General features: G+C 37.2%; 3 protein-coding genes across 5 annotated transcripts in view; all 3 read left to right on the plus strand.

Moving 5' to 3' along the window:
* The window catches only part of LOC113046228 (guanylate-binding protein 1-like), a 16,197-nt gene extending 15,165 nt beyond the window's left edge, over positions 1 to 1,032 (plus strand). The window contains exon 12 of the mRNA XM_026207172.1: positions 1,029 to 1,032. Coding sequence (XP_026062957.1) covers positions 1,029 to 1,032 — 4 coding nt within the window. The remainder of the gene's footprint in view (positions 1 to 1,028) is intronic.
* Positions 1,033 to 1,040: 8 nt separating this feature from the next.
* On the plus strand, positions 1,041 to 11,546 carry LOC113045046 (protein tilB homolog). Of its 2 annotated transcripts, XM_026205167.1 has the most exons (13): positions 1,041 to 1,355; positions 1,540 to 1,707; positions 1,803 to 1,880; positions 2,383 to 2,555; positions 2,636 to 2,811; positions 3,159 to 3,338; positions 3,513 to 3,587; positions 4,429 to 4,491; positions 4,651 to 4,720; positions 5,033 to 5,128; positions 5,970 to 6,052; positions 9,168 to 9,378; positions 9,504 to 11,546. In XM_026205167.1, exons 1-12 carry the CDS (start codon positions 1,346 to 1,348, stop codon positions 9,358 to 9,360), a joined length of 1,365 nt encoding a protein of 454 aa, XP_026060952.1. In that variant the 5' UTR covers positions 1,041 to 1,345; the 3' UTR covers positions 9,361 to 9,378; positions 9,504 to 11,546. The 2 variants fall into 2 exon arrangements, with proteins under 2 accessions (XP_026060952.1, XP_026060951.1); XM_026205166.1 differs by having other exon boundaries at positions 9,168 to 11,546.
* A 3,295-nt stretch (positions 11,547 to 14,841) lies between these two features.
* Positions 14,842 to 21,633, plus strand: part of LOC113045045 (potassium voltage-gated channel subfamily KQT member 3-like) — a 33,873-nt gene continuing 27,081 nt past the window's right edge. Inside the window, exons 1-4 of one of the 2 annotated variants that reach the window (XM_026205164.1) lie at positions 14,842 to 15,108; positions 15,290 to 15,387; positions 15,939 to 16,126; positions 18,141 to 18,589. In XM_026205164.1, coding sequence (XP_026060949.1) covers positions 18,285 to 18,589 — 305 coding nt within the window. In that variant the 5' untranslated portion in view covers positions 14,842 to 15,108; positions 15,290 to 15,387; positions 15,939 to 16,126; positions 18,141 to 18,284. Of the gene's footprint in view, positions 15,109 to 15,289; positions 15,388 to 15,938; positions 16,127 to 17,001; positions 17,192 to 18,140; positions 18,590 to 21,633 lie in introns of those variants that run through there. The other variant, XM_026205163.1, reaches the window with a different exon arrangement.

Raw genomic sequence — 21,633 nt, forward strand, 5'->3', positions numbered from 1 at the left:
AATGCATACAATGCAGCACGTGCTTTCTCAGATAGCAACATTTCTGAGGCCCAGATCAGGCCCACACCTGCCACTATCATCTGGCCCACATACCGCGTGAAATAATGGAAACTGGGTAGTCTGCTCCTGTTTGCCAGATTTGGGCCACAAGCAAGCCAAAAGAAGGCCCAATGTCAGCCGTTAATAAACCAAATAAAGCAGAATTGGTCTGGGCCACATTAATTTTAATTCAGGCCAGGATCCAATACCTTGCCCTGACCCACATACTGTGAAGAATAGTGGCAGTTGGGTAGTCTGCTCCTGTTTGCCAGATTTGGGCCATAAGCAAGTCAAAAGGAAGGCCCAAATTTGAATAAACCAATTTGGCCGCATTTATTTTAATTCTGGCCCAGATCCAACACTTTGTGCTGGCCCACATTCTGTGTGAAATAACAGCATTTGGGCGGTCCGGTTTTGTTTGACAGATTTGGGTCTCAAGTAAGCCTTAGCATTGCTGCATGTAACCCAACCATATAAACCAAAACTGGCCCTAATGTGGGCCACATTTGATTTTAATTCTAACCCTGCTCTTCCCCACATTCCTCATGTGGCCCACATGCTGCATGGAATGTTGGCAGTGGTCCACAAGCAGGCCGCTACACAGCCACATGTTAGTGAAAAATTGTGAGTGAAAGTGACATGATATACAGCCAAGTATGGTGACCCATACTCAGAATTCATGCTCTGCATTTAACAAATCAAAAGTGCACACACCTGGAGCAGTGGGAAGCCATTTATAATGCCGTTGCCGGGGTGCAGTTGGGGGTTCGGTGCCTTGCTCAAGGGCACCTCACTCATGGTATTGCCAGCCCGCGACTCAAACCCACAACCAACAGCGATGTCCCAAACTATAAAACATTTATTAACATATATATATATATATATATATATATATATATATATATATATATATAATATATATATATATAATATTCCTAAATATTGGAAAATTTTGGTTTTTCTTTGACTGTTATTGTTCACATTGACAGCTAGATGGCAGAGTTGCAACTTGAATATAAACAGAGCAACTAGAGCGCAAAAATGCTTCTGTTTTGTTGATTAAAAAAAGCCGTTTTACTGGTTGTTAATTCGTATGTCATGATTGCATCGTTCTAGTTAAGATTAAGACTGTTCTTGTCGGAATAAATACCGAATCATTTTCCAGTTCTGGTGTTTTGCTTCGCTGGAATATACGTTCAAAAAACTAAAAAAAGTCCTAAAAAACACAAGCACGAGTTTCCACAGCGTGCACGTTTCTATAGCAACGCATAACACACGGACGCTAGCAAGTCATGGTCCGCAAGTCATGGTCCGCAGTAAGTGTTTTGTTTCTAATATAAAAATAATTTTAATATACTCCTATAATAAAGCGGTTGTTGTATGACTCTGTATATAAATGATAATTCCTCTCAAATAAACTGTTTTATACAAAAAGTCTAAATTGTCTTGCGGTTTAGCTGGTGGTAAACGTATCCTCTCTCTTCCTCGTTTTGTGATCAGTCAGTGAGGATCTGATCCGCCGCAGAGCAGAACACAATAATGGGGAGATCTTCTCCCTGGAGGAGGTTTCCCTCCATCAGCAGGACATCGAGAGGATCGAGCATATCGACAAGTGGTGCAGAGACCTCAAAATCCTCTACTTACAGAACAATCTCATCCCTAAGATAGGTAACTTAAGCAGACATTCCTGTACATATCAGTGGAAAAACAACAAATAAATGCATGGACATTTATATTGCTTTTAATTAATTCTGTTTATGCAGAAAATGTGGGCAGACTAAAGAAGCTGGAGTATCTAAATCTGGCACTGAACAACATAGAAGTCATCGAGAATTTAGAAGGTGATTGTATTAATACATTTCATTTCATTTTTCCATTGCATATGAACATATTACCAACTGTTTCAGTTTTTTATTTCTTACATTTTTATGTAAAAGTATATGTATATATGATATAAATATATTATTATTGATTTAATATGCTAAATTGCCTGTGATGCCTCTTTTTTGTTACTTGCTTTGGATAACATTAAACATAGGTATATAAGAAGAAAAAAAAACTTAAAAGTGGTAGCGTCATCTGCAAACAAATTGTGATAAACCTTTTCACAGAACCAGATATTATATTATACATTTGTATATTACAAGTTATTTGTTTATTTGGTAAGCTTTGGTAATTTTGTTAGTTTCTATGCATTTTTTTTAACATGTCTATATGGTTTTTAGTAATTTGTTTGAAAAAAAAAGTTTTCACTTTTTGAACGGAATTATTGAAATAAATCAACTTTTTGATGATATTCTAATTATATGACCAGCACTTGTATATATGTATTTTTGTGTGTAGGCTGTGAGAGCTTACAGAAACTAGACTTGACAGTGAATTTTGTGGGTAAGCTGAGCAGTGTAGAGTCTCTGAAGCAGAACCTTCATCTCAGAGAGCTCTACCTGGTGGGAAACCCCTGTACTGAATTTCATGGATACAGACAGTATGTGCTTGCATGTCTGCCTCAAATACAGGTACTGCACTATGACACACACATAGAGATACATTTTTAGCCTTGTGCTATTTATGAACGATTGTCTTTTGTGCTTTGCAGTGGTTGGATGGGAAAGAAATTGGGCGAGGAGAGCGTATTCAGGCCCTGCAGGAACTGGATGCAGTGAGGAGACGTGTTTTAGAACAGGAGGTGGATTATATAGAGAAAAGAGAGGAACAGAAAAGGAGTGGTTTGAAGGAGACAACAGAAAAGCAGGAGGATCCTCAAATAAATCAGTGAGTGTCTTTTAAGGTAGCTGAAGTCTGAATAACTGAAATAAGAGAGCTGAAAGACAATTTGGGTTGCATTAGATGAACTTTAACAGATTGTACCCTGAAACTGATCCTTTTTACACAGGTTTTACACAAAGGTTTTATACTGATTTACCACAAAACTCCCTTTTGAAAAGCTTTTTGAAGGTTCTTGAAAACTACATTCACAATTTTTTTTAATAATTTATTTTGATGACATTTCTGTGAATATGAACATAAGGTGTATCATAAAAAAGAGGGTTATCAGCTTTAAACCAGACTTATGCATTTTTCCTTTGAAAAGCCATAACTGTGATGATTATTTCACACAGATTGCTCTCTGAGAACCAGAATGGGTCCCATCAGAATCCAGAATCAAGCTCCAAGGCTCACACAGATTCTGAAGATAAAGAGAAGGAATTTTGGGAAAAGCCATGCCCATTCACTCCAGAATCCCGACTAGAGGCCCATCGCCATCTGGAGGACAAGAGGAGGTCCAAAGAGAAAGAGAGGTACTTGCCAACTAAGAAAAAGAGGACTGAAATCACTGTAATGGTATCTACATCTAAATACTCCTGTGATGCCCACTTCTTAATCTTTAAAATTTTTGATGAGATAAAGGAGAGAAAGACAAACAGCTTGTGTAAACAGCTTCACTTACAGCAGTCAATTCTGTGTTTGTACAGAGAGAAGCCTAAAAACAAAACCCTCAGAACTCTGATCACTGCAGATGGACGAGTGATGAACGTCAACGAGCCCAAGTACATGCACAAAAACGCACATACACACACCACTCCTGTGTAGCCATTTGCTGATTATTTTCTCAAAAACCAAAAACAAAAGCATTGGATATTGTTCCGTTGTTCTGTTCCCACAAACCTTGTTAGTCACAAACTCTAAGGCAAAATTTGATACCTTATGAACATGATTTTGTGTTGTGGTGGACAGACGAAAAAAAAAACCTGGCTACAATAAATTGAGTTGCAGTCAGAAGCCAGCTCTCACATTTTAAATTGTAAGGAAAAGGACAAGCCCAGAATCCACCATCCAAAAGGAACAATGGAAACCCTAGAAATTCATAGAAACAAATTCAAAATTCATATGTTCAAGAACAGGCATGAGCTCAAAATTCAATGAGGCAATGCAAACAAATTACTTATCCAATAAAGATACAAAGCGGTCATTGGAACAGTAAACTAAAATAAACACAAGTAAACAGAAAAACTAAAGGTACATCTTTGTTCACTATTTACCACTTAATGGTACAGTACATCTTAGTACCTTAAAGGTAAATATTAGTATCTAATGTGTACATTTTTGTTCCTTTTGAAGGGGTACCACCCATTGACAGTTGTACCTTTTTTTCTGAGAGTATGGGCAGAATAATATGCAAAGTGGACCAGAATTTATGCCAACAGTGAAAAGTCTGATTACATGATACTAGGGCTAGCAAGACATATTATGGCTAAACTAGGTCACAGGAGAGATGCAGTATTTATCATTCATCAACACTACCTCACTCCAAACAGAGATACATACTCAAACACTACAGTACCAGCTTGAGTTTGGAAATATTAATTGAATGTGATCTCTACCTCAAAGGTTTGACTTCAGTCTCACTGAGGATGAGAACAACTGCATGCTTTTGGATTTACATGTTTACAGGTACAGACACACTCACTCACGCTGGCTCTTGTCCTCGGCACAAAATGATCAAGTCATGATTTAGCAGTATACTTTCTTTCTTTGAGTGTATTTGGATGTCATTTAGTAACTTCTCTCCTAACAGCATCCACTCTCACATTGGTCTCTTCTGTGCCATAGGCATATGGACACCTCACTGCTGGATGTGGATGTTCAGCCAACATATGTGAGAGTGACCGTCAAAAGAAAGGTAGACTATCCATCTCTCTCTCTCTCTCTCTCTCTCTCTCTCTCTCTCGTTCATCTGATGAGTTTGACCTTTAAATCTGATTACCCAGCAGTAAATCTACACTCTTTATTCTGCATCATTTGCTCACGAATCTGCCGCAGACCAGCACAAGTAACTGTTCTTGCCTCACCACACGACAGATGTTCATGCATGTGTGTACGACTGATCTCAGTATTGATGGATATGCGTTTATGACTAGAGATACTGTAGATCACTTTTACAGTGGCAAGTGTTTGAAACCCCACATTAATTAAAGTGTGTGTGTGTGCGCAGGTATTCCAGCTGGTTTTGCCTGCAGAAGTGAAACCCGACAGCAGCACAGCACAGAGATCCCAAACCACCGGCCACCTGCTCCTCATCTTGCCTCTGGTAGAGCTCACTACACCTGAAACACACCTTTCAAACACCCTACTGATGTCTTTGAACACAGTTTTCATTCCATTGACTATGATGTGTAATGAATCCAAACTCAGAAAAAGTCAAATATCAGCTTGCATTTGACAAATAAAATAACTGATTATTGTATGTGCAGAATGAATGTCATCAAGAGAAATCTTATTAAATATAATATCTGGTAAAATCATTCCTTTCAAAATAACTGTGCCATAAAATGTGAAGTACTTTCTGAAATTTGACATGTCCTGCAGTCTGACATGCTGTGCTTCACCAAAAACTATTTTTTTAAAAGTATTTTCTTGTTTTTTATGCATAGGCTTTTATTATCAAATTGTAATAATGCTGCAAGGAAACTTGTATATTTAAACAATTAATTTGCCATGCCACCAGATATTTTACAATAAATAACTGATGTCAGAAATATTATTTAAAATGACACTAAATGTGAAAGAAATGTTGGGGATTTACAACACTTAAAATATAATTTTCTTATACATTAAGGTACACTACTGTTTAAACATTTGAGGTTCTTTTGAGCTCAACACAGCTAAATTTAAGATGACTGGTTTCTATTTTTAATATAGTTTACATTTTCATTTAATAATGTAAAAAAAAAGTGTTTATGTATGTCAGTTACCTACTTAAAGTGCAGTGAAACTGGAATGGGAACCTAACAAACTAAATATGCTGTATAATTGCTTTCTGAAAGTGGAGTAGAGTTACCTATTAAATTGCAATTCATTTTTTTTCACACAAACCTAGACTGTAAAACATTAACCTTAAACCTGTTATCATATATTTGCATTTTTTGTAGGCACATGGAGAGATTAAACTAAAGAAACCCACTGCCAGGCCGGCCAGTGTTACCAGTAACCAGAATACCAAGAAAGAGACCAGGTAATTCAGTTCAACTGCCTGCCAATGTGAACATGTTCATACATCCACATTTATTCATGTCTTAACAGTGTTATTATGATCCTACTGATACCACTCATAAATGTTGCCCCGGTCAGGGTCTGGGTTAGTTTTAAATCCTGCTTCACAAAATACAAATCAGAATTCTGCTAAATATCTTTTGTATTCCAAGGAAAAAAAGAAGAATTATTTTATATAATAATTGCATTCAAATGACACGAGGTTGAGTAAGATGGTGACATTACTTTAATTTCTGGGTGAACTATCCATTCAAGTTGACAAAAAAATCGAAGTTGTGTCCTTGAGCAAAACACTCAATTGCAGGTCACTCCAGGGACAATGAGCTTCTTATTAGGGAAGTGGCTATGGAGCTAACTTTGCTAAAAGACTAAATTGCAGTATATAAACACATAAGCTTTTCTGCTTTATAATTGATCTCTCGTTATATACCGCTCTCCCTTTCTCTCGTTTTCTCTCTGCAAATTACAGCGGGAGGTTTTGTGCGGTCACTTTCACACTGATCAAGATCCCTTGTGTGTGTGCAGGCACCTCTAATAGGTCTTAATGCATGTTTGCATTAACCCGTGTGACTGTGGAATTAGTTTGTTGAGGTTTTATTCCATTGTGCAACTGTGTTTCTCGGTGTGTCCTTCAGTCGGTTTATCAGCTTGGTAAGTGAACACTGGGGTATAACATTAAAGACCTAATAAAAATGCAAATAAGATGCAAATAAACCAGTTACTGTCATTCCGCTCACAAACACATAATCTTCTGCCCTGACTCCATCCTGATGGATGACATCATCTGAACCTGATTACTTTTGACCTCCTGACACACTGGGAGGTCAGATGCACTTGCTCTTATATACACACACACACACATGCATGTTTGTGATATTATTTACTGAGACCCTCAGGTCCAACACACACACACACAGACACACACTATAACGCACCTGCGTTTGTGTACCTGCCCCTGAGGAAATCAGAGCACTTTCTGTAAATCATCTGTGTGTGTGATAACGTTCCCACTGAGGCACTGATTGGCTCGTAAGGTACATTAAAATCGCACGCTATCAGTAATTCAGAGTCCAATCTGGTTTCAGCTGTCGCGCTAATGAAATTTTTTGCGATTTATTCTTAAAGCATGAGAGAGACTGAAGCAGAAATAAAAAGAGTGACTCTGATACTGTACTATAAATAATATGCTATTAGTTTTATTGTGTAGTCAAAGAGTTCACCAGAAATCATTCGATTCCCATCCTAGCACAAAGTCTAAATAAAGCCCTGCTGTGTGTTGGTCACAAGCATTTCGGTTTGAGTCTACAGGATGTCAGGGCTGATATATCTGCTAACAGGTGGGGCTGGCCAATTAGTGTTTCTGTGTTAGAGGCAGAAAGCTGCAGCGCCTGGACCACTGTTCTTTTGGGGAGGCCTGTGGTACACCATGATGATTGTGGAGAGCAGCAGTGGATTAATAGACATTTATCAGCTTACCTCACTGCTTCGTGCTTGTCAGACAATGACTGAACATGCTTTCCATTCGCTTTTACTTTCTTAATCTACACTGACGATCCCTAATGAGCCATTAAATAGATGAATTAGGGAGTTTAAGCAAACAGCTGCTGATGAAATGACAAATAAATAAAAAGAATTATTGCACATACATGTAGGTGATTAACTTCTACTTTGTGACTTTGTACTGTAATTGTGTACAGGAGAATACCACTTTTAGGTAACAGATTAGGTAACATTGTTCAATGGGAATTAACCACAGTTAGCTATCATGTAAAGGGATAGATCACTCAAAAATGAAAATTCTATCATTAATTATTCACCCTTATATTGTTCCAAACCTTTAAGACCTTTGTTCATCTTCAGAGCAAAAATTAAGAAAGTTCTAATGAAATCCAAGAGCTTTCTTAATCTATGTATGATTAGATAATAATCATTAGTAAGATAATATTAATAATTTAAAGTCATCCTGCACCCCTCCTCCCTTGGTAGTTTGCTGCTGAGCCCCCCTACCTGAGAACCACTGGTCTGGTTACATATTAACTATTAGATTGAATGAAAACAGCATTTTTACTACATGATGCATTTCTAAGGGAAATAGAATACTTAGCAGAAAATAATAGCAGGATTTTTATGTATTTAACTGGATTTTATTGAATCATAAAGACTGCACAAATGGTAATAAATAGTTATTAAATGTTGGTTTCCTGTATAATGACCACGAAACTGTATAACTGACCATTGTCCTGGGCTGCATTTTCCTAAGCATTAGATGCAGTGGTTGTACGGTCTACTTATGCTAGGGAAACACAGCCCTGGGCAGTTCCTATTGCACATAGCTGTAATAGTTTTATATCTATCATTGAATTACTCTACTGTGTCTGTATTTCCAAATAATGAAATAATTTTTAACTTAGATCAATATTTCAGGAACCTATATTTATTAATTATTATTTACACAACCGTATGATATGCAGGATATGCAGTGCATCAGTTGTTACCACAGAATAAATCCCTTTAGGGTGATACAAAATTTACTTGAGGTCCTGATCACATTGTCTTAATGTCTATATTTTGTGGTAATGACCAGCTATAAAAAATTCCTTATTCATTATTTTTTTCTGCCCATACTGCATGTTTGTCATGAAAAGTATTTTAAATGTTTAAAGATTAAAAGGAAATTTTAATTCTGCATTTCTTTTTATTTTAAGGTTTTATTGTTACAGTGTAATTATACATTTAAGTACTGAGTAATATTAATTAACTACATGTACTTACTATTTGGTTAGGGTTAGGACTAGGGTTCGGCTTAGGGCTACTTGCATGTAATTATGCATATTTTATTGTTAATATAAAAGTAAGTAAGTAATTCACGGATGAATCATGCACAGTAAGAACGCAGTAAGATTTATTCAGAAATGTAGGGTGCATCTTTGTGGTGGATGTGATTTGGCAAAGAGCAGGTGAGAGAAACCGACTTTGATTTTGCAGAGATTGTGCTGACTGAACAGTTAGACTAGCGTTATAGACTAATAAATTACTTAAACAAAACAGCAATCTCAGTCAGATCTGTCTCTCTGCAGGCCAGTGCCAGGGCGTGAATTATTGGAGGTGGATCCGGGTCTGGCTGGGCGTCTGGCCAACATTGTTCCCAAAGGAAAGGAGTCTTCCCACAAGCCCCTGCAGCTCTCGCAGCCTCACCAGCGCTGTGGCATTGAGGAGAGGCCTGTGTCAAAGGACTTTGTGGACCATCCAGAAGTGCCTCCACTTATGTGAGCAAGACAGAGAGCGAGAGTAAGAGAGAAAATATGCTATGATATGACACAGCAAGAGAGAATAAGTATTATCACACTCTCTACTGAGCTTGTGGAAGTGTGTGTGATGAAATAATGTGAGATATATTTAGTTCTCTTCATTAGGGCCCGAGCACCGGGGTACGAGGACCCTCTTGGAATTGCTCAGTTTCTTATTATTAGACTAATAGTTAAGCAGATGAGTAAATATCAGTCTCATTAAATCTTGCTGAATATTTCACTGCTACACATCTTTCACTTTCAGTGTGTTCTCTTTCTCTATCGCACACACAAATATTCATCAAAAGCAACTTACAGTCAAGTCTGTCTGATATAAGGAGGCATGCTCCCATTATAATCAATGAAGCTGTCCTCAGTGGAATTATTTTTTTTTTCAGGTAATTGACACTCTTTCTATTTTTGATGTGCTGCACAAATTATTTTTCCTTGAAGCTATTTTATTTATGAATATCATAAGTGTAAGATTTATTGTTATGATTTTTAGTCTACTTTTGATAGTTCCACAAAAGCCAGCTTGTGATGTTTCTGGCCTCTTCCCTATTATTTTAAATCATCATTTGTTTCTACTACAAGTAGTCATTAAAATAAAATTGTGTAAAATTACTTTGTTCTTTCTGAAACAGGCCATACATAGTCATCTCATATTTCTATATTCATATTTCTATATTCTGTAGTGCTTTATGCAATACTGAATGTTCCAAAGCAGCTTCACACTGATATTAAGAATCAATGGTTATTCAAATATGAGATAAATTCAAATTATGCTGTAAAGTAAATCTTAAAAAAGTTGTATACAGTTTTATTTTATTCCATTTGAGTCCAATAGCTGTGTAAAGTTAATTAATTGTGAAACAAGTTCAATTCAGCTATAAGCAGCTCTATGGAAGGCAACACTATCAGTTGATTGTTAATATAGTTTAGTTCAATAATAATTGTCAATGTTGATAAAATCATTAATTATGACGAACTTGGATCAGCTATAATGCAGCTCAACATTAGACCACAGTGTGATCATGCAGCTCATTTCAGTTTACAGTGAATTTCTGCTGGAAAATAAACTGTCAAGGCTGATTCTGTTTAATTAATAAACATTCTGAGGTGACCAAGAGCTTCAGTGCCACTGTGAACAAGTGTTGTCACCTGATGGAGGATGGCATAACTACATCATTTTGAGATAAAAAGAAAAAAGTGGTCCTGCACCCGACAAGCAACTACCATTAAGAATTTTTCTTCAATTTTTTCTTCTTATATTTATCAAATAATTCAGAAACTTCCTGAAATTAGCATATTTGAATTATTTCTTAAGGATCATGTGACACTGAAGACTGGAGTAATGGCTGCTGAAAATCAGGCTTTGCCATAAAAATAAAAAAATAAATAGAAAAGTTATTTTATATTGTAATAATATTCTAAAAATACTGTTGTTTTTTCTTTCTTTTCTATCAAATACATCTCACCTTGGAGACCTCTTTCAAAAACTAAAATTTAAAAATTAAGCTAAGATTCTGGTCACTTGCACATGGCTAGTGATTATTATCCTGTTACCTGTGTTTATGTTTAAGTTGTGTAATAGTCATGATTTCTAATCATAGGCTTAAAGTCATATGTATTGTTCTGCTGCTTTCCCTGTCTTCCTCTTTTCTTCTTTTTTTTCTTTTTTGTGTTGGAGGAATGTGTGGATATGTGTTGGAGATGCCTGTGAAGGTAAATGCTGTTTTGTGTGTGTGTGTGTGTTCGTGCAGAAGAGGTCAGATGTGTACATAGCTGCCAACAGATGAGCTCATTTCTCTGCAGTATCTCTATTTTCAGGAAAGCAAGAAGATATACTCACCCTATAGTTCACATTCCTTATACAGCTCACACAAACAAAGGTCAACCACATCACAGTACAAGCACATTCATTACAGCTCACACTCAGGGTCAGCAGGTACACCACTTTCCTCAGTGTTTGAGTGTTACTCTTCTGTACTGTGTCTTCATTAAGTGAATTATCGGTGTGTGCAGCTTGGCTGTGCAGGTTTCATTTTCATTTTTATTAAAAATGATTGTCAGCAGATGAGTAATTTACATTGCTGCTGACATTTAAACACCCCTGTGCTTTGCTGGACTAAATCTTATGAAAGCCATTTTAGAGACACTGCAAAGAATACACTGTAAAAAATAAGTGTAATTTTAACTGTAAAATTTTGTAAAAACGCTACGGAAAAAAACTGATAATAGGTTAACAGTAAGTTCCCGTACTATATACAGGGAAAAACTGTAAAAGATCTAACAAATCATTTAATGTAAATTTACAGTAAAATTCTGTTAATTATACAGCTTTTAGAAGTAAAAAAAGAACAAATCAATGTATAATTTACAGTCTAAGGGCCCTATTTAAACGATCTGAAACGCAAGTGTCAAAGCGCGAAGCGCAAGTAAGTTTGTGGGCGGGTCTCGGCGCTGTTGCTATTTTCCCGGCGGGATAAATGGCTCTTGCGCCCGGCGCAAATCTAAAGTGGGTTGGTCTGAAGTAGCTTCATTATTCATAGGTGTGGTTTGGGCGTAACGTGAAATAAACCAATCAGAGCGTCATCCAACATTCCCTTTAAAAGCAGGTGCGCAAGTTCCATTATGGATTGCTATTATTATGGCGTATTTACCAGGCGCACGCCAGGAGCGGTTCACAGCCGAGGAGACTGATGTTCTTGTAAGAGCAGTGAAAGACAGAGAAGTTGTGTTGTATGGGGATGGGAGAAACCCACCCAAAATTGCGTCGGTTAAACAGGCGTGGGAGGAAATAGCCACAATTGTTTCATCGATTTTTTTCCTGGTTCTTGACGGACAAACATATTTGTCAGATGTCCTTACATAGCCTATATGTCTTGCCACTATTGGGCAAACAGGTCTGATCCTTAATTACTACAATTAGCCTGAATAATTTGTAAGCTAGATTTATGCCTATTTTTTCACATCTTCGTGGCACACCACAATGATTTCCGTCATCTCATGTGTTAATATTTTTTTTTAGTGTAACAGTTTATGATTTGCAAAAATAACTGTTGCATCTGTGTAGATTACATGAGCAAAGTATATGCGCGTTGTGCACGCTATACATTATGGTCAAGCATGCGCCCTTAAAATAGCATAATGAACAACGCGCAACGCGCCACTGACTTTAGACTAGGTTTTTTCTGGTCAGTGGCGCAATTGTTTAATGGAACAGCAAAATAGCACCAGGGATTGTTTGCGCCGGAACACGCCTCCTTTTTTGCGCTGAACCGCCCAGGGAGCGCAAGTTCATTCACTAGTTTAGCGACGTGCTTCGGTGGAGGGAAAAGCGCGCTTTGCGCGGGTGCAAAATAGGAATGACACATGCGTCGGTGTACAAAGTCAATTGCGCTGGGTGCAAGATAGGGCCCTAAAACTGTAAACTGATATTCCCAGAATTCCCTGCGTGACACTCCACGTTTGAAAGTATTTTGTTTAAATAATCATGTTTTTAAATAGTTCTTGTTATCAGTTATGTACATTTGAGCTTTATGTTACATCTTCTGTTGCTTAATGAAAGTTTTTTGCATTATTTAAGTATCACGTGTGTTACCATGATGGTGTTTTGTGTTTCCATAAATGTGCACCTTCTATATGTTAATATATACTTCTGCTTGTGGTGAAGCTACTTGTGATGAGCTTTGATACTTCATGTGGCTTTCTCTTATACAGTACCATCTTTATTATTATGGTGGTTGTCAGTATTTTCAAGGTACAAAACAGATTTAATTTTGTGTGTTGTTGAATTTACTGGTTTATATTCACATTTTCTTGTTTGTAAATTACAGCTTTATATTGTAAAATTAACAGTTTTTGACGTAAATGTGTTTACAGTTTTCTGTATTTTTACAAAATTATTCTGGCAACCACAGCTGCCAAAAAGTTTTTGTAAAAACAACAAGAAATTTTTTACAGTGTAGAGTAAACCCATTACACTTGAAGGAACATAATGTAGAGATGATTTTAATGAATTACTTTCAGGTTAACCAGATTCTAAAAAATATACAGTGGGGGCCAAAAGTCATGGTTTATATTTTTCTTTTCTGATGTAATACAGCATTTTTCTTTATGAATTATATTATCAGCATAATAAATTGAGTGTAAAGTTGAGTTGAAAAAATGAACATGAATGTCTTGGTTGTGTGTCTCAAGCTGCATGAACTTCACAAGTTTAGGGAAAACTTGATGATATTCATGTTGTAACAATGTTATGATTTGAGATAAGCCGAAGAGCATCTTGTGTTTCAATAAAACCAGGAATTTCTAACAAGAACAAAATGTATTATTTATTGACTTCGAAATATAATAATACACTACCATTCAAAAGCCAGAAAAAACATTTATAATGCTACAAAAGCATGTTTAATTGATTTTGATCGTTTCAATTGTCCTCAATTGTAAGTCGCTTTGGATAAAAGCAAACGTATTAAGCAGCAATGTTTTCGGTGTTGAGAATAATAATAATCAAATCAGCATTTTCAAATTATTTTTCACTGAAGACTGGAGAATAAAGCTGAAAATTCAGCTTTGCCATTACAGGAGAAAATAAATGTTAAAATATATTCATAAAGAAAATTTTAGTATTTCACTATATTTATGTTTGCTATATGTATATTTTTGTTCAAATAAATAACTCCAAACTTTTGAAGGGTAGTGCATTTCCTATCCTTTCATTTCTGTTTTAATTATGTTAACTACATCTGGAAACCCATATTTTCAGTGTATACTTTTGAATCCCTAATGAAATGTTTGTGAAAAGCATTATAAAAATGTTACTGGGTTGAAATATGATGCAAGTGCACTTTTCACAATAAGAACTGCACACCAAAAATTAATTCTGCTCCAGATGTGTGTGTTCACATCAGGACTTATTGTCCTAATGTATTTGAATGTCAGGTTTTTGAAACTGTTGCAGATGAATAAAACATGATGATTTAACGCAGCAGCTGGACATAGACTGAATTATTCAACCCCTGTCACCCTGACAAAGATGCTCTCTCTTTTCTTTCTCTCCACACTGTTTCTTCAAATCCCCTGGCTCCGCTGTTCCTCCAATCTCTGACAAGGAGAAGATGCTGTCTGCTCTGACTTTCCAAGAGCCTAACTCCACAGTCAGGTCATTTTTGATGTTGCTTCACTTTTATTGATCGGTTTGTCTTTTTCATCCTCACTTTGCTCAATCTCTCTCTCTCTCTCTCTCTTTCTGTAGCCGTAGGATCTTGCCGTCCCGAGGGAAGTGTGTGTCAGATGGTGGTGGCATAGGCTCTCTAAACTGAACTATGGCCGCTCTCTGTCGTTCTGAAGCTAACTGTATCTCTCCTAGCTGCTTGAAGTTATAAGCACTTAAATTTATGGCTAATGAATCATAAAGATTTATAGCCATACTCTTAGGCTGTGTCCATAGGGAGAGGAATTAAGACCTGCATCTAACAGATTTTTCCCCAAAGAGAATTGGGACTGGATTTGAAATGACATGGGTGACTGGATAAGCAGAAAGACAAAGAGATTCATGATTATGTTTTGATTTACAGGGATGTTTCCATAATTCACTGTGGTACTGGGGTCACCCTAGAGTGTCCCATATTTGTCCCAAAAGAGAACTGGGACTGGATTTGAAATGACATGGGTGACTGGATAAGCAGAAAGACCGAGAGATTCATGATTGTGTTTTGATTTACAGGTATGTTCCTGTAATTCACTGTGGTACTGGGGTCACCCTAGAGTAACCCATAAAGCAGTGTATTTAAGCAAAGCTTTTCGGTGGTTTTTGAGTTTAACAATGTGAATTTACACCTTTGTGGAAAAATGGGATAATTTAAGAGCTCTGGTCTTTTGTGTGTGTGTGTGTGTGTGTGTTTCAGCAGCCATCTTGAATAGCCGGTAAAAAGCATTGGAATTCAGCAGAGAGCAGTAAGATACTCCCACAGCTCAAAAGAGACTAAAAAACGCCAACGATGAGGTAAACAACTCCCCCAAATCAAAATCTAATTCACAAACATGCACACAAAGGAAAACATGAAACCTTAGTTAACATGGCAAGTGTATTGTTAAAACCCCTGTCAGCTAAATATTCTCATTTGCTCTGATGTGTGAGATTTGAAACCTAAGAAACTTAATTCTCAGAGAGAGTGTAAATCTCATTAATGATAAATGAAATCCTGTGGGATTCTCAGTTTCAGTTGAGAGTGCTTTATTGCAGTGTTTCCCAACCTTTTTGGTCGTTTGTACCTCCACATCCCCATCAGTAAGGCTCAAATGCTCCAACACCAGAAATGTGTTCTTGTATACATCATATTATGCTGAATATTATTTGCTGTTATCATTGATATCTTACTTCCCTTCACTTAAAAAAAAACCTGCTGAATTGCAAATGGGATTAAAAGAGACAAGTTGAAGAGGCAGATTTACCACTAATTTTAACTCATACAATATTTTGGCAGGTAGTGAAGGTGCAATGTCCTTGAATTTTTTTCCCTGTATATTTTTTTCCCTTTTATTCTTTATGCACAGCACAGACACATCTGCAGATTCCAGTCTGTCAGTATGAGACAGACTGAGCAGAAATTAGAAAGGGTTTCTGGGACAGGAGATGCTGGGTGAGAAGAGGAATTTACACAGCAAAGCAATGAGAGAGAGATACATGTCACTGCAACCATCTGATGCTGAGTGTAGACTTATGCACAGTTCCTGCACTGAGGGTTTGTATAGAAGTGGAGAGTTTTTATCATTTTAAACTGACAACGCATACAAGTTTTTGAAAGTGAAAAAAGAGCCATAATTGCATCCCAGAATTCCCTGTGATTTAAGAACTTTTGTTTAAAAGAACAGTAGAATTATATGTCATATTTTACGTTACATTTTTTTTTTATGTCAAGTGTATTACCAAAATTAAATAATAAAGTCTGGGGCAGGGCTACATCCTTCAACATTTATGGTAGCAGATTTTTAATCTGTACCATTTTTATTTAATTTAACTTTTATCTTGGTACTCTGTGTACAGGCATCTGTCAGTTGAAGTGTCATGTAATGCTTGCATTTTGTTTGTTTGTGTTTTTAATATAAGAACTAATAAAAACTATCGAAGGGGATTATAAGATTTTATTGTTATGGAAAAGAGCCACTCAAACATTTTTCCATCCACTTTCAAATTTTTAAACCTTATGCTTTTCAAATCCCCTGTACTTATGGACTGGCACAGAATCTCAGCGGATGCAGTAGATCATCTGGGTATTGTTTGCCTACTGTTTTATAAATAATGCATATATCTGGACACCCATTTGACCTTCTGCTTCTTGCATAATATATAGCACTGACTAATGCATATTATCACTTATATAATGCACCTAAATTATGTCATATGCTCATTTGTAGATCATCTAAGACCTGAACTGGGTGTTTGATATAAGATAGACATTCAAAACATGCAATGCTTCTCAAGGACCAGGACTGAAAACCACAAACACAAGTGTTATCTTTGAAGTGGACCTTGTGACTCTATTTAGGTTAAGATTACCAGCAGTCCACCTGGGAGGAATTCGGGTGTGCTATCTTCCACCTTGCGATTCATGTTAAAGCATCTCTAGCAGACTCTTGATAGTTTTGGGTCGCAGAGATGCTATGTCAGTAGTGTGTCACGTGCCCACAAGCTCTCTGTCTCGCGCCTGTGTCTGAAGCACCGTCTGAGCCTCCTCCCTCATCTCAACGAGCAACGGTAGCACGAGAACAATTCGAATCAGCAATCATGCGGTCGCGCGGAAAATACGGTAAGGCAGTTCCGTGTGCGATTGTGTTTGTACAGCTTACAGCAGAACCGCCGTTATATTTATGCTTTCAGACATCGTGTGTTTTGCTCATCCCGGTACAATTGTTGCATGGTGTTGTTGCGCATGAACCAGATGCTCTTTGTCAGCACTCTTGAGCCCATCGACATATCTAACCGCACATTTTACCATTTAACCATGCGTTTGCGATTAGATATGGGAATCGCAATCAATTCAACGATTCGCGTTTAGATTTCGATTCGTTTGCGGTTCCATTAGTAGCCTATTCTCGCGGAAGACTCTAGGAAAGAGTGAAATCTCAAATTATGAAAATATTGTAGACTTTGATAGAACACAATATAACAATTACTAAAAAAAAATTTAAACGACTTTTTAAATTATTTTTTATAGACTTTTATGTCGTTGTGTAGGCTACTGTATAAAGTAGGCTACTAAACAAAAATAAAATGGTAACATATCTGATGTATTAATTAGGCTCCTAATTTCTAAAACAATATAGGCTATAATCGATTGCATAAATCATTTTGAGTAGCCTATATTTAACTACATGTTGCCATATGCGTATAATATAACACATGAACGGTTCTTGTTTAATTTCCAATCCGACGTGCCAAAAGTAATTCAAGTATTTCTTTGATTCTTTGAGAATCGGTTCACAAGAGTCATTCGTTTGGGAATCGGATCACAGCGTCGCGCTGTATTCTTTTAGATTCCCTTAGAAGAACCGACTCGGGAATCTGGATGCTCGTTTGTTTCTCGCTGAACGGTCGGTTGTGGTGTTTCGTTGGTGAATGGTACTGCGTAAAACTCTGTTTGTATGCTGTTCCGTTCACATCGGGATGCACATTCGAGAACCGTTTCGGCAACCGAAAGTCATGTATGGGTTTGTGCGTGCTTTTGACAGATTTGAATGCTTTTTTTCAATCCACAGCCCATCCTCGCGCCTCCATTCCTGAAAGAGGTCCTTAAATGACCCACGACCACTGAGGAGCTCGCGCTTTCCCTGTCCGGATCATGGCATGCGCCCCATCCCGGACTTCCACACGCGCGGCGCCGAGGCTCGAGAGCAGTGAACATGGGAATCAGGTCCAGGAATGCCACTAACAGTGCCGAGGACTCGCGCGAGCGGAAGAGTGCGCTGGCCGCAGACCTGGAGCAGTGCGCGGGGCAGGAACGGGACGGCGCGCTGCTGCTCGTCGGCTCGGGCAGGGAACCAGACTTTAAACGGGGCTCACAGAACATCGGTTTGCTCGCTAAGACGCCCCTGGGCTACACACGTCCCGTGAAGAGGAATAATATCAGGAAGCGAAGGATTCAGAACCTCATCTACGACGCGCTCGAAAGACCACGAGGATGGGCGCTCCTCTACCACGCGTTTGTGTAAGTGAACCCAGATACATTTCACACCCAGAAGCGCCCACACATAGAGAGAACAGCCCAGTTAATTTTAAATTACAACAATTCGGTTCAATCCAACTTATTTTCACAGCTACTTTCATTGTTCCAGCGGTAGCTTTACAGTGAATGCAGCTCCAGAAAGCTCCCTAAGATTAATAACAACTGATTAGTAAAAGAGAGGAAATTAAATGCAAAGATATGGAAATCCCATTTGTGTTTACTGGCTGGAATTGCTGTATACAAACAAGTAACCAAATATTCAAGATTAAAGAAGCAAATGTCAAAGTCTAAAAATTCTGATTGAACACTAATATGAATATTGAGGTTCTCTTTAATGTTTATGGAGGTTATGTATTTACAGTTGTTTGATTATGTTGATAATGACAGCTTGCCTTTTAAAGACCAAGAATGCAGTTTTTCTGAGATTTTTGATTTTGCATTGAGCACTTTTAAGTGTATAATGTGTTCCAATTTGTGCTTGAGCTCTCCATGGTGCTGAAACAGAGCACGACCTCCCACTGCTACCGCCAGAGCTGAGTGACCAGAAATCAAAGCACTTATAGCTGTCTAGCAGCCGTTTGTGGTCGTATAACTCTTCCATACGCTCACTGTATAGCCAGAGATACTGTCTGTGATCGTTGTGGTGCTGAGATAAGAACGCTGTGTGCTAGACTGAAGTAAAGATGTCCAGCCTTGACAAAGTGCCTCTGTTCTGTGGAGCTGTCCGTGGTGCTGAAATCAGCACAGGTGGAGCGATTATACAGCACAGACTAGGGCTGAACGATTTTGGAAAATAATCTAATTGCGATTTTTTTTTTTTTTTTTACAATAATGCGATTGCTATTTAAAATGCATTTTTTTAAGCTCTATATATACTGTATTATTATGAGCAACACAATATTAGATTGATTAAATATAAATGTTCTTTTCTGTAGACCAGGCCTATGTTACGATGAAATTAGGTGATGCATGAATTGATATGAATGACATTTTTATTTAACAATTACAATCACAGTAGTATACTGGCTGATTTGTTGAACTTCCAACCTTGTAAGCTTGTAATAATTATGACAACATAAAGCACTGACAAATAAACCTGATGTAAACATTGATATGAAAGTCAGTAACAGATTACACAAAATAAAGTAGATTACAGAAATATAAAAATAAATCTTTTGCTTTACCACACAACTTTCATTGTAATAAACATTGTAATAATCATTGTAATATACATATGTAAAGATGTGGACTGCACTTTTTAAACTCTGTTTGTTAACTTTAGACAGACTTTAAATAAATAAGAATATATATATATATATATATATATATATATATATATATGTGTGTGTGTGTGTGTGTGTGTGTGTGTGTGTGTGTGTATAAAACCTTATTATATATATTATCTTAGGGTCGAAGTCTTCAGTAATGAAATGCACCGTAACACTGTTACTGCTTGAGTAATTTCAATGTGCCGTTTTGAAGTATGTTCATATATATGCTTTTATGTGTGTAGCGTGCCAGGGTTGCCAGGTTTTTACAACAAAACCCACCCAATTGCTACTCAAAACTAGTCCAATCACATTTCGAGGGAGGTCCACTGGTAAAAATCAAATTCTGTTTTTTGGTGGGGTTCCCCAAACCATGCATTTGGAAACACTGTAACGTGATAACTTGTGTAAATTGATGCTTCCTCTGAAGACTGCGCTAAGATGTGTTTTGACTTGCTGCTTAGACCGTTCTGTGTGTGTCATCAAAGTACTGCGAGAGCTATAAGAGAGCGGATGTCTCCTTATGCTTTCTCTCGCCATATTTTGATGTCATACACCTATTGATCTTCAAGTCGAACAAACTTGTACTCTCGCTTGTCAGCCTCTGTGGTTGAAAAATTTCTTTTTTTAAATCGCGATATTATCGCAAATGCAATTAATCATTCAGCCCTAGCAAAGACAACACATAAGTGACTATTATCTTAGAAAGACAAGAATACATGTTAATGCTGTTTAAGTGGAAATTGTTCTTTGTCAGGCATTAGAGTGCCGATGAAGCCCCAAGCTTGACATTAAACCTCTGTAGTCTACACACACACAAACACATATTATTAATGGCCCATTTTCTGTCCATTGTACTTAATACCTCATGCAGGATGTGCACCATACAGTATCTGCAACTCAGCACAGCTTTTCCCTAGTGTGTGTGGTTGCTCAGACTGTATCATGGCTTTTAACCAGGCCCTTTGTATCATGTGAGGTTAGTCCACAACATATTAATGTGAATAATTGATTAAAAAATATCTTTGGGTGCTGAAAAGTGTTTTTGCATGTGTGTGTGGTTTGTGTGTCTGGATGTGTGTATTTGGGAGCAATTTGTAGTTAATAATTTAGCTTGCCTCCATCATACTATAGTAGTGTATCAAGAGGAAGGCTTAAATTAAGATGTTAAACATAGGATGGGACTTCCCTTATTGTTGTTGTTGTTTAATTGATGCTTTTGTTAATTCCAGCATTGCTAGTATAGTCTCAATGGAGCAAAATAAAAACATCTGCAACAATAATAAAAGAAAACAAAAATAGTGCAAAATCATTTAAAGATCACATATGATATACAATGTACTGTATGTATGTTTGCATGTATGTCTGTATTTGACCCATTTCATTGTTTAGTATACGTTTATAGTGTATAATTTTACGAAGCTACGAGTATAGTTATTGTATATGAAGAAAACAAAAATAACGACTTTATTCAACAATTCGTCTCCTCCGTCTTTAACCGATCTCCTTGCTACGTTTCTGTACGTTGATCCTGTTAATTATATTGCTGTCTATGGAAAGGTCAGAGAGTTGTCAGAATGCATCAAAAATATCTTAATTTGTGTTCTGAAGACAAACAAAGCTTTTACGGGTTTAGACCGACCGATAAGGGCCGATAAGGGATTAATGACAAAATTTTCATTTTGGGGTGGAGAATCCCTTTAAAACTATAAATAAGTATATACACAACTACAAGTTATAAGAGAGTGGACACACTAT

Source organism: Carassius auratus, chromosome 27 (genome assembly GCF_003368295.1).
Source record: "Carassius auratus strain Wakin chromosome 27, ASM336829v1, whole genome shotgun sequence".
Taxonomy (NCBI): Eukaryota; Metazoa; Chordata; class Actinopteri; order Cypriniformes; family Cyprinidae; genus Carassius; species Carassius auratus.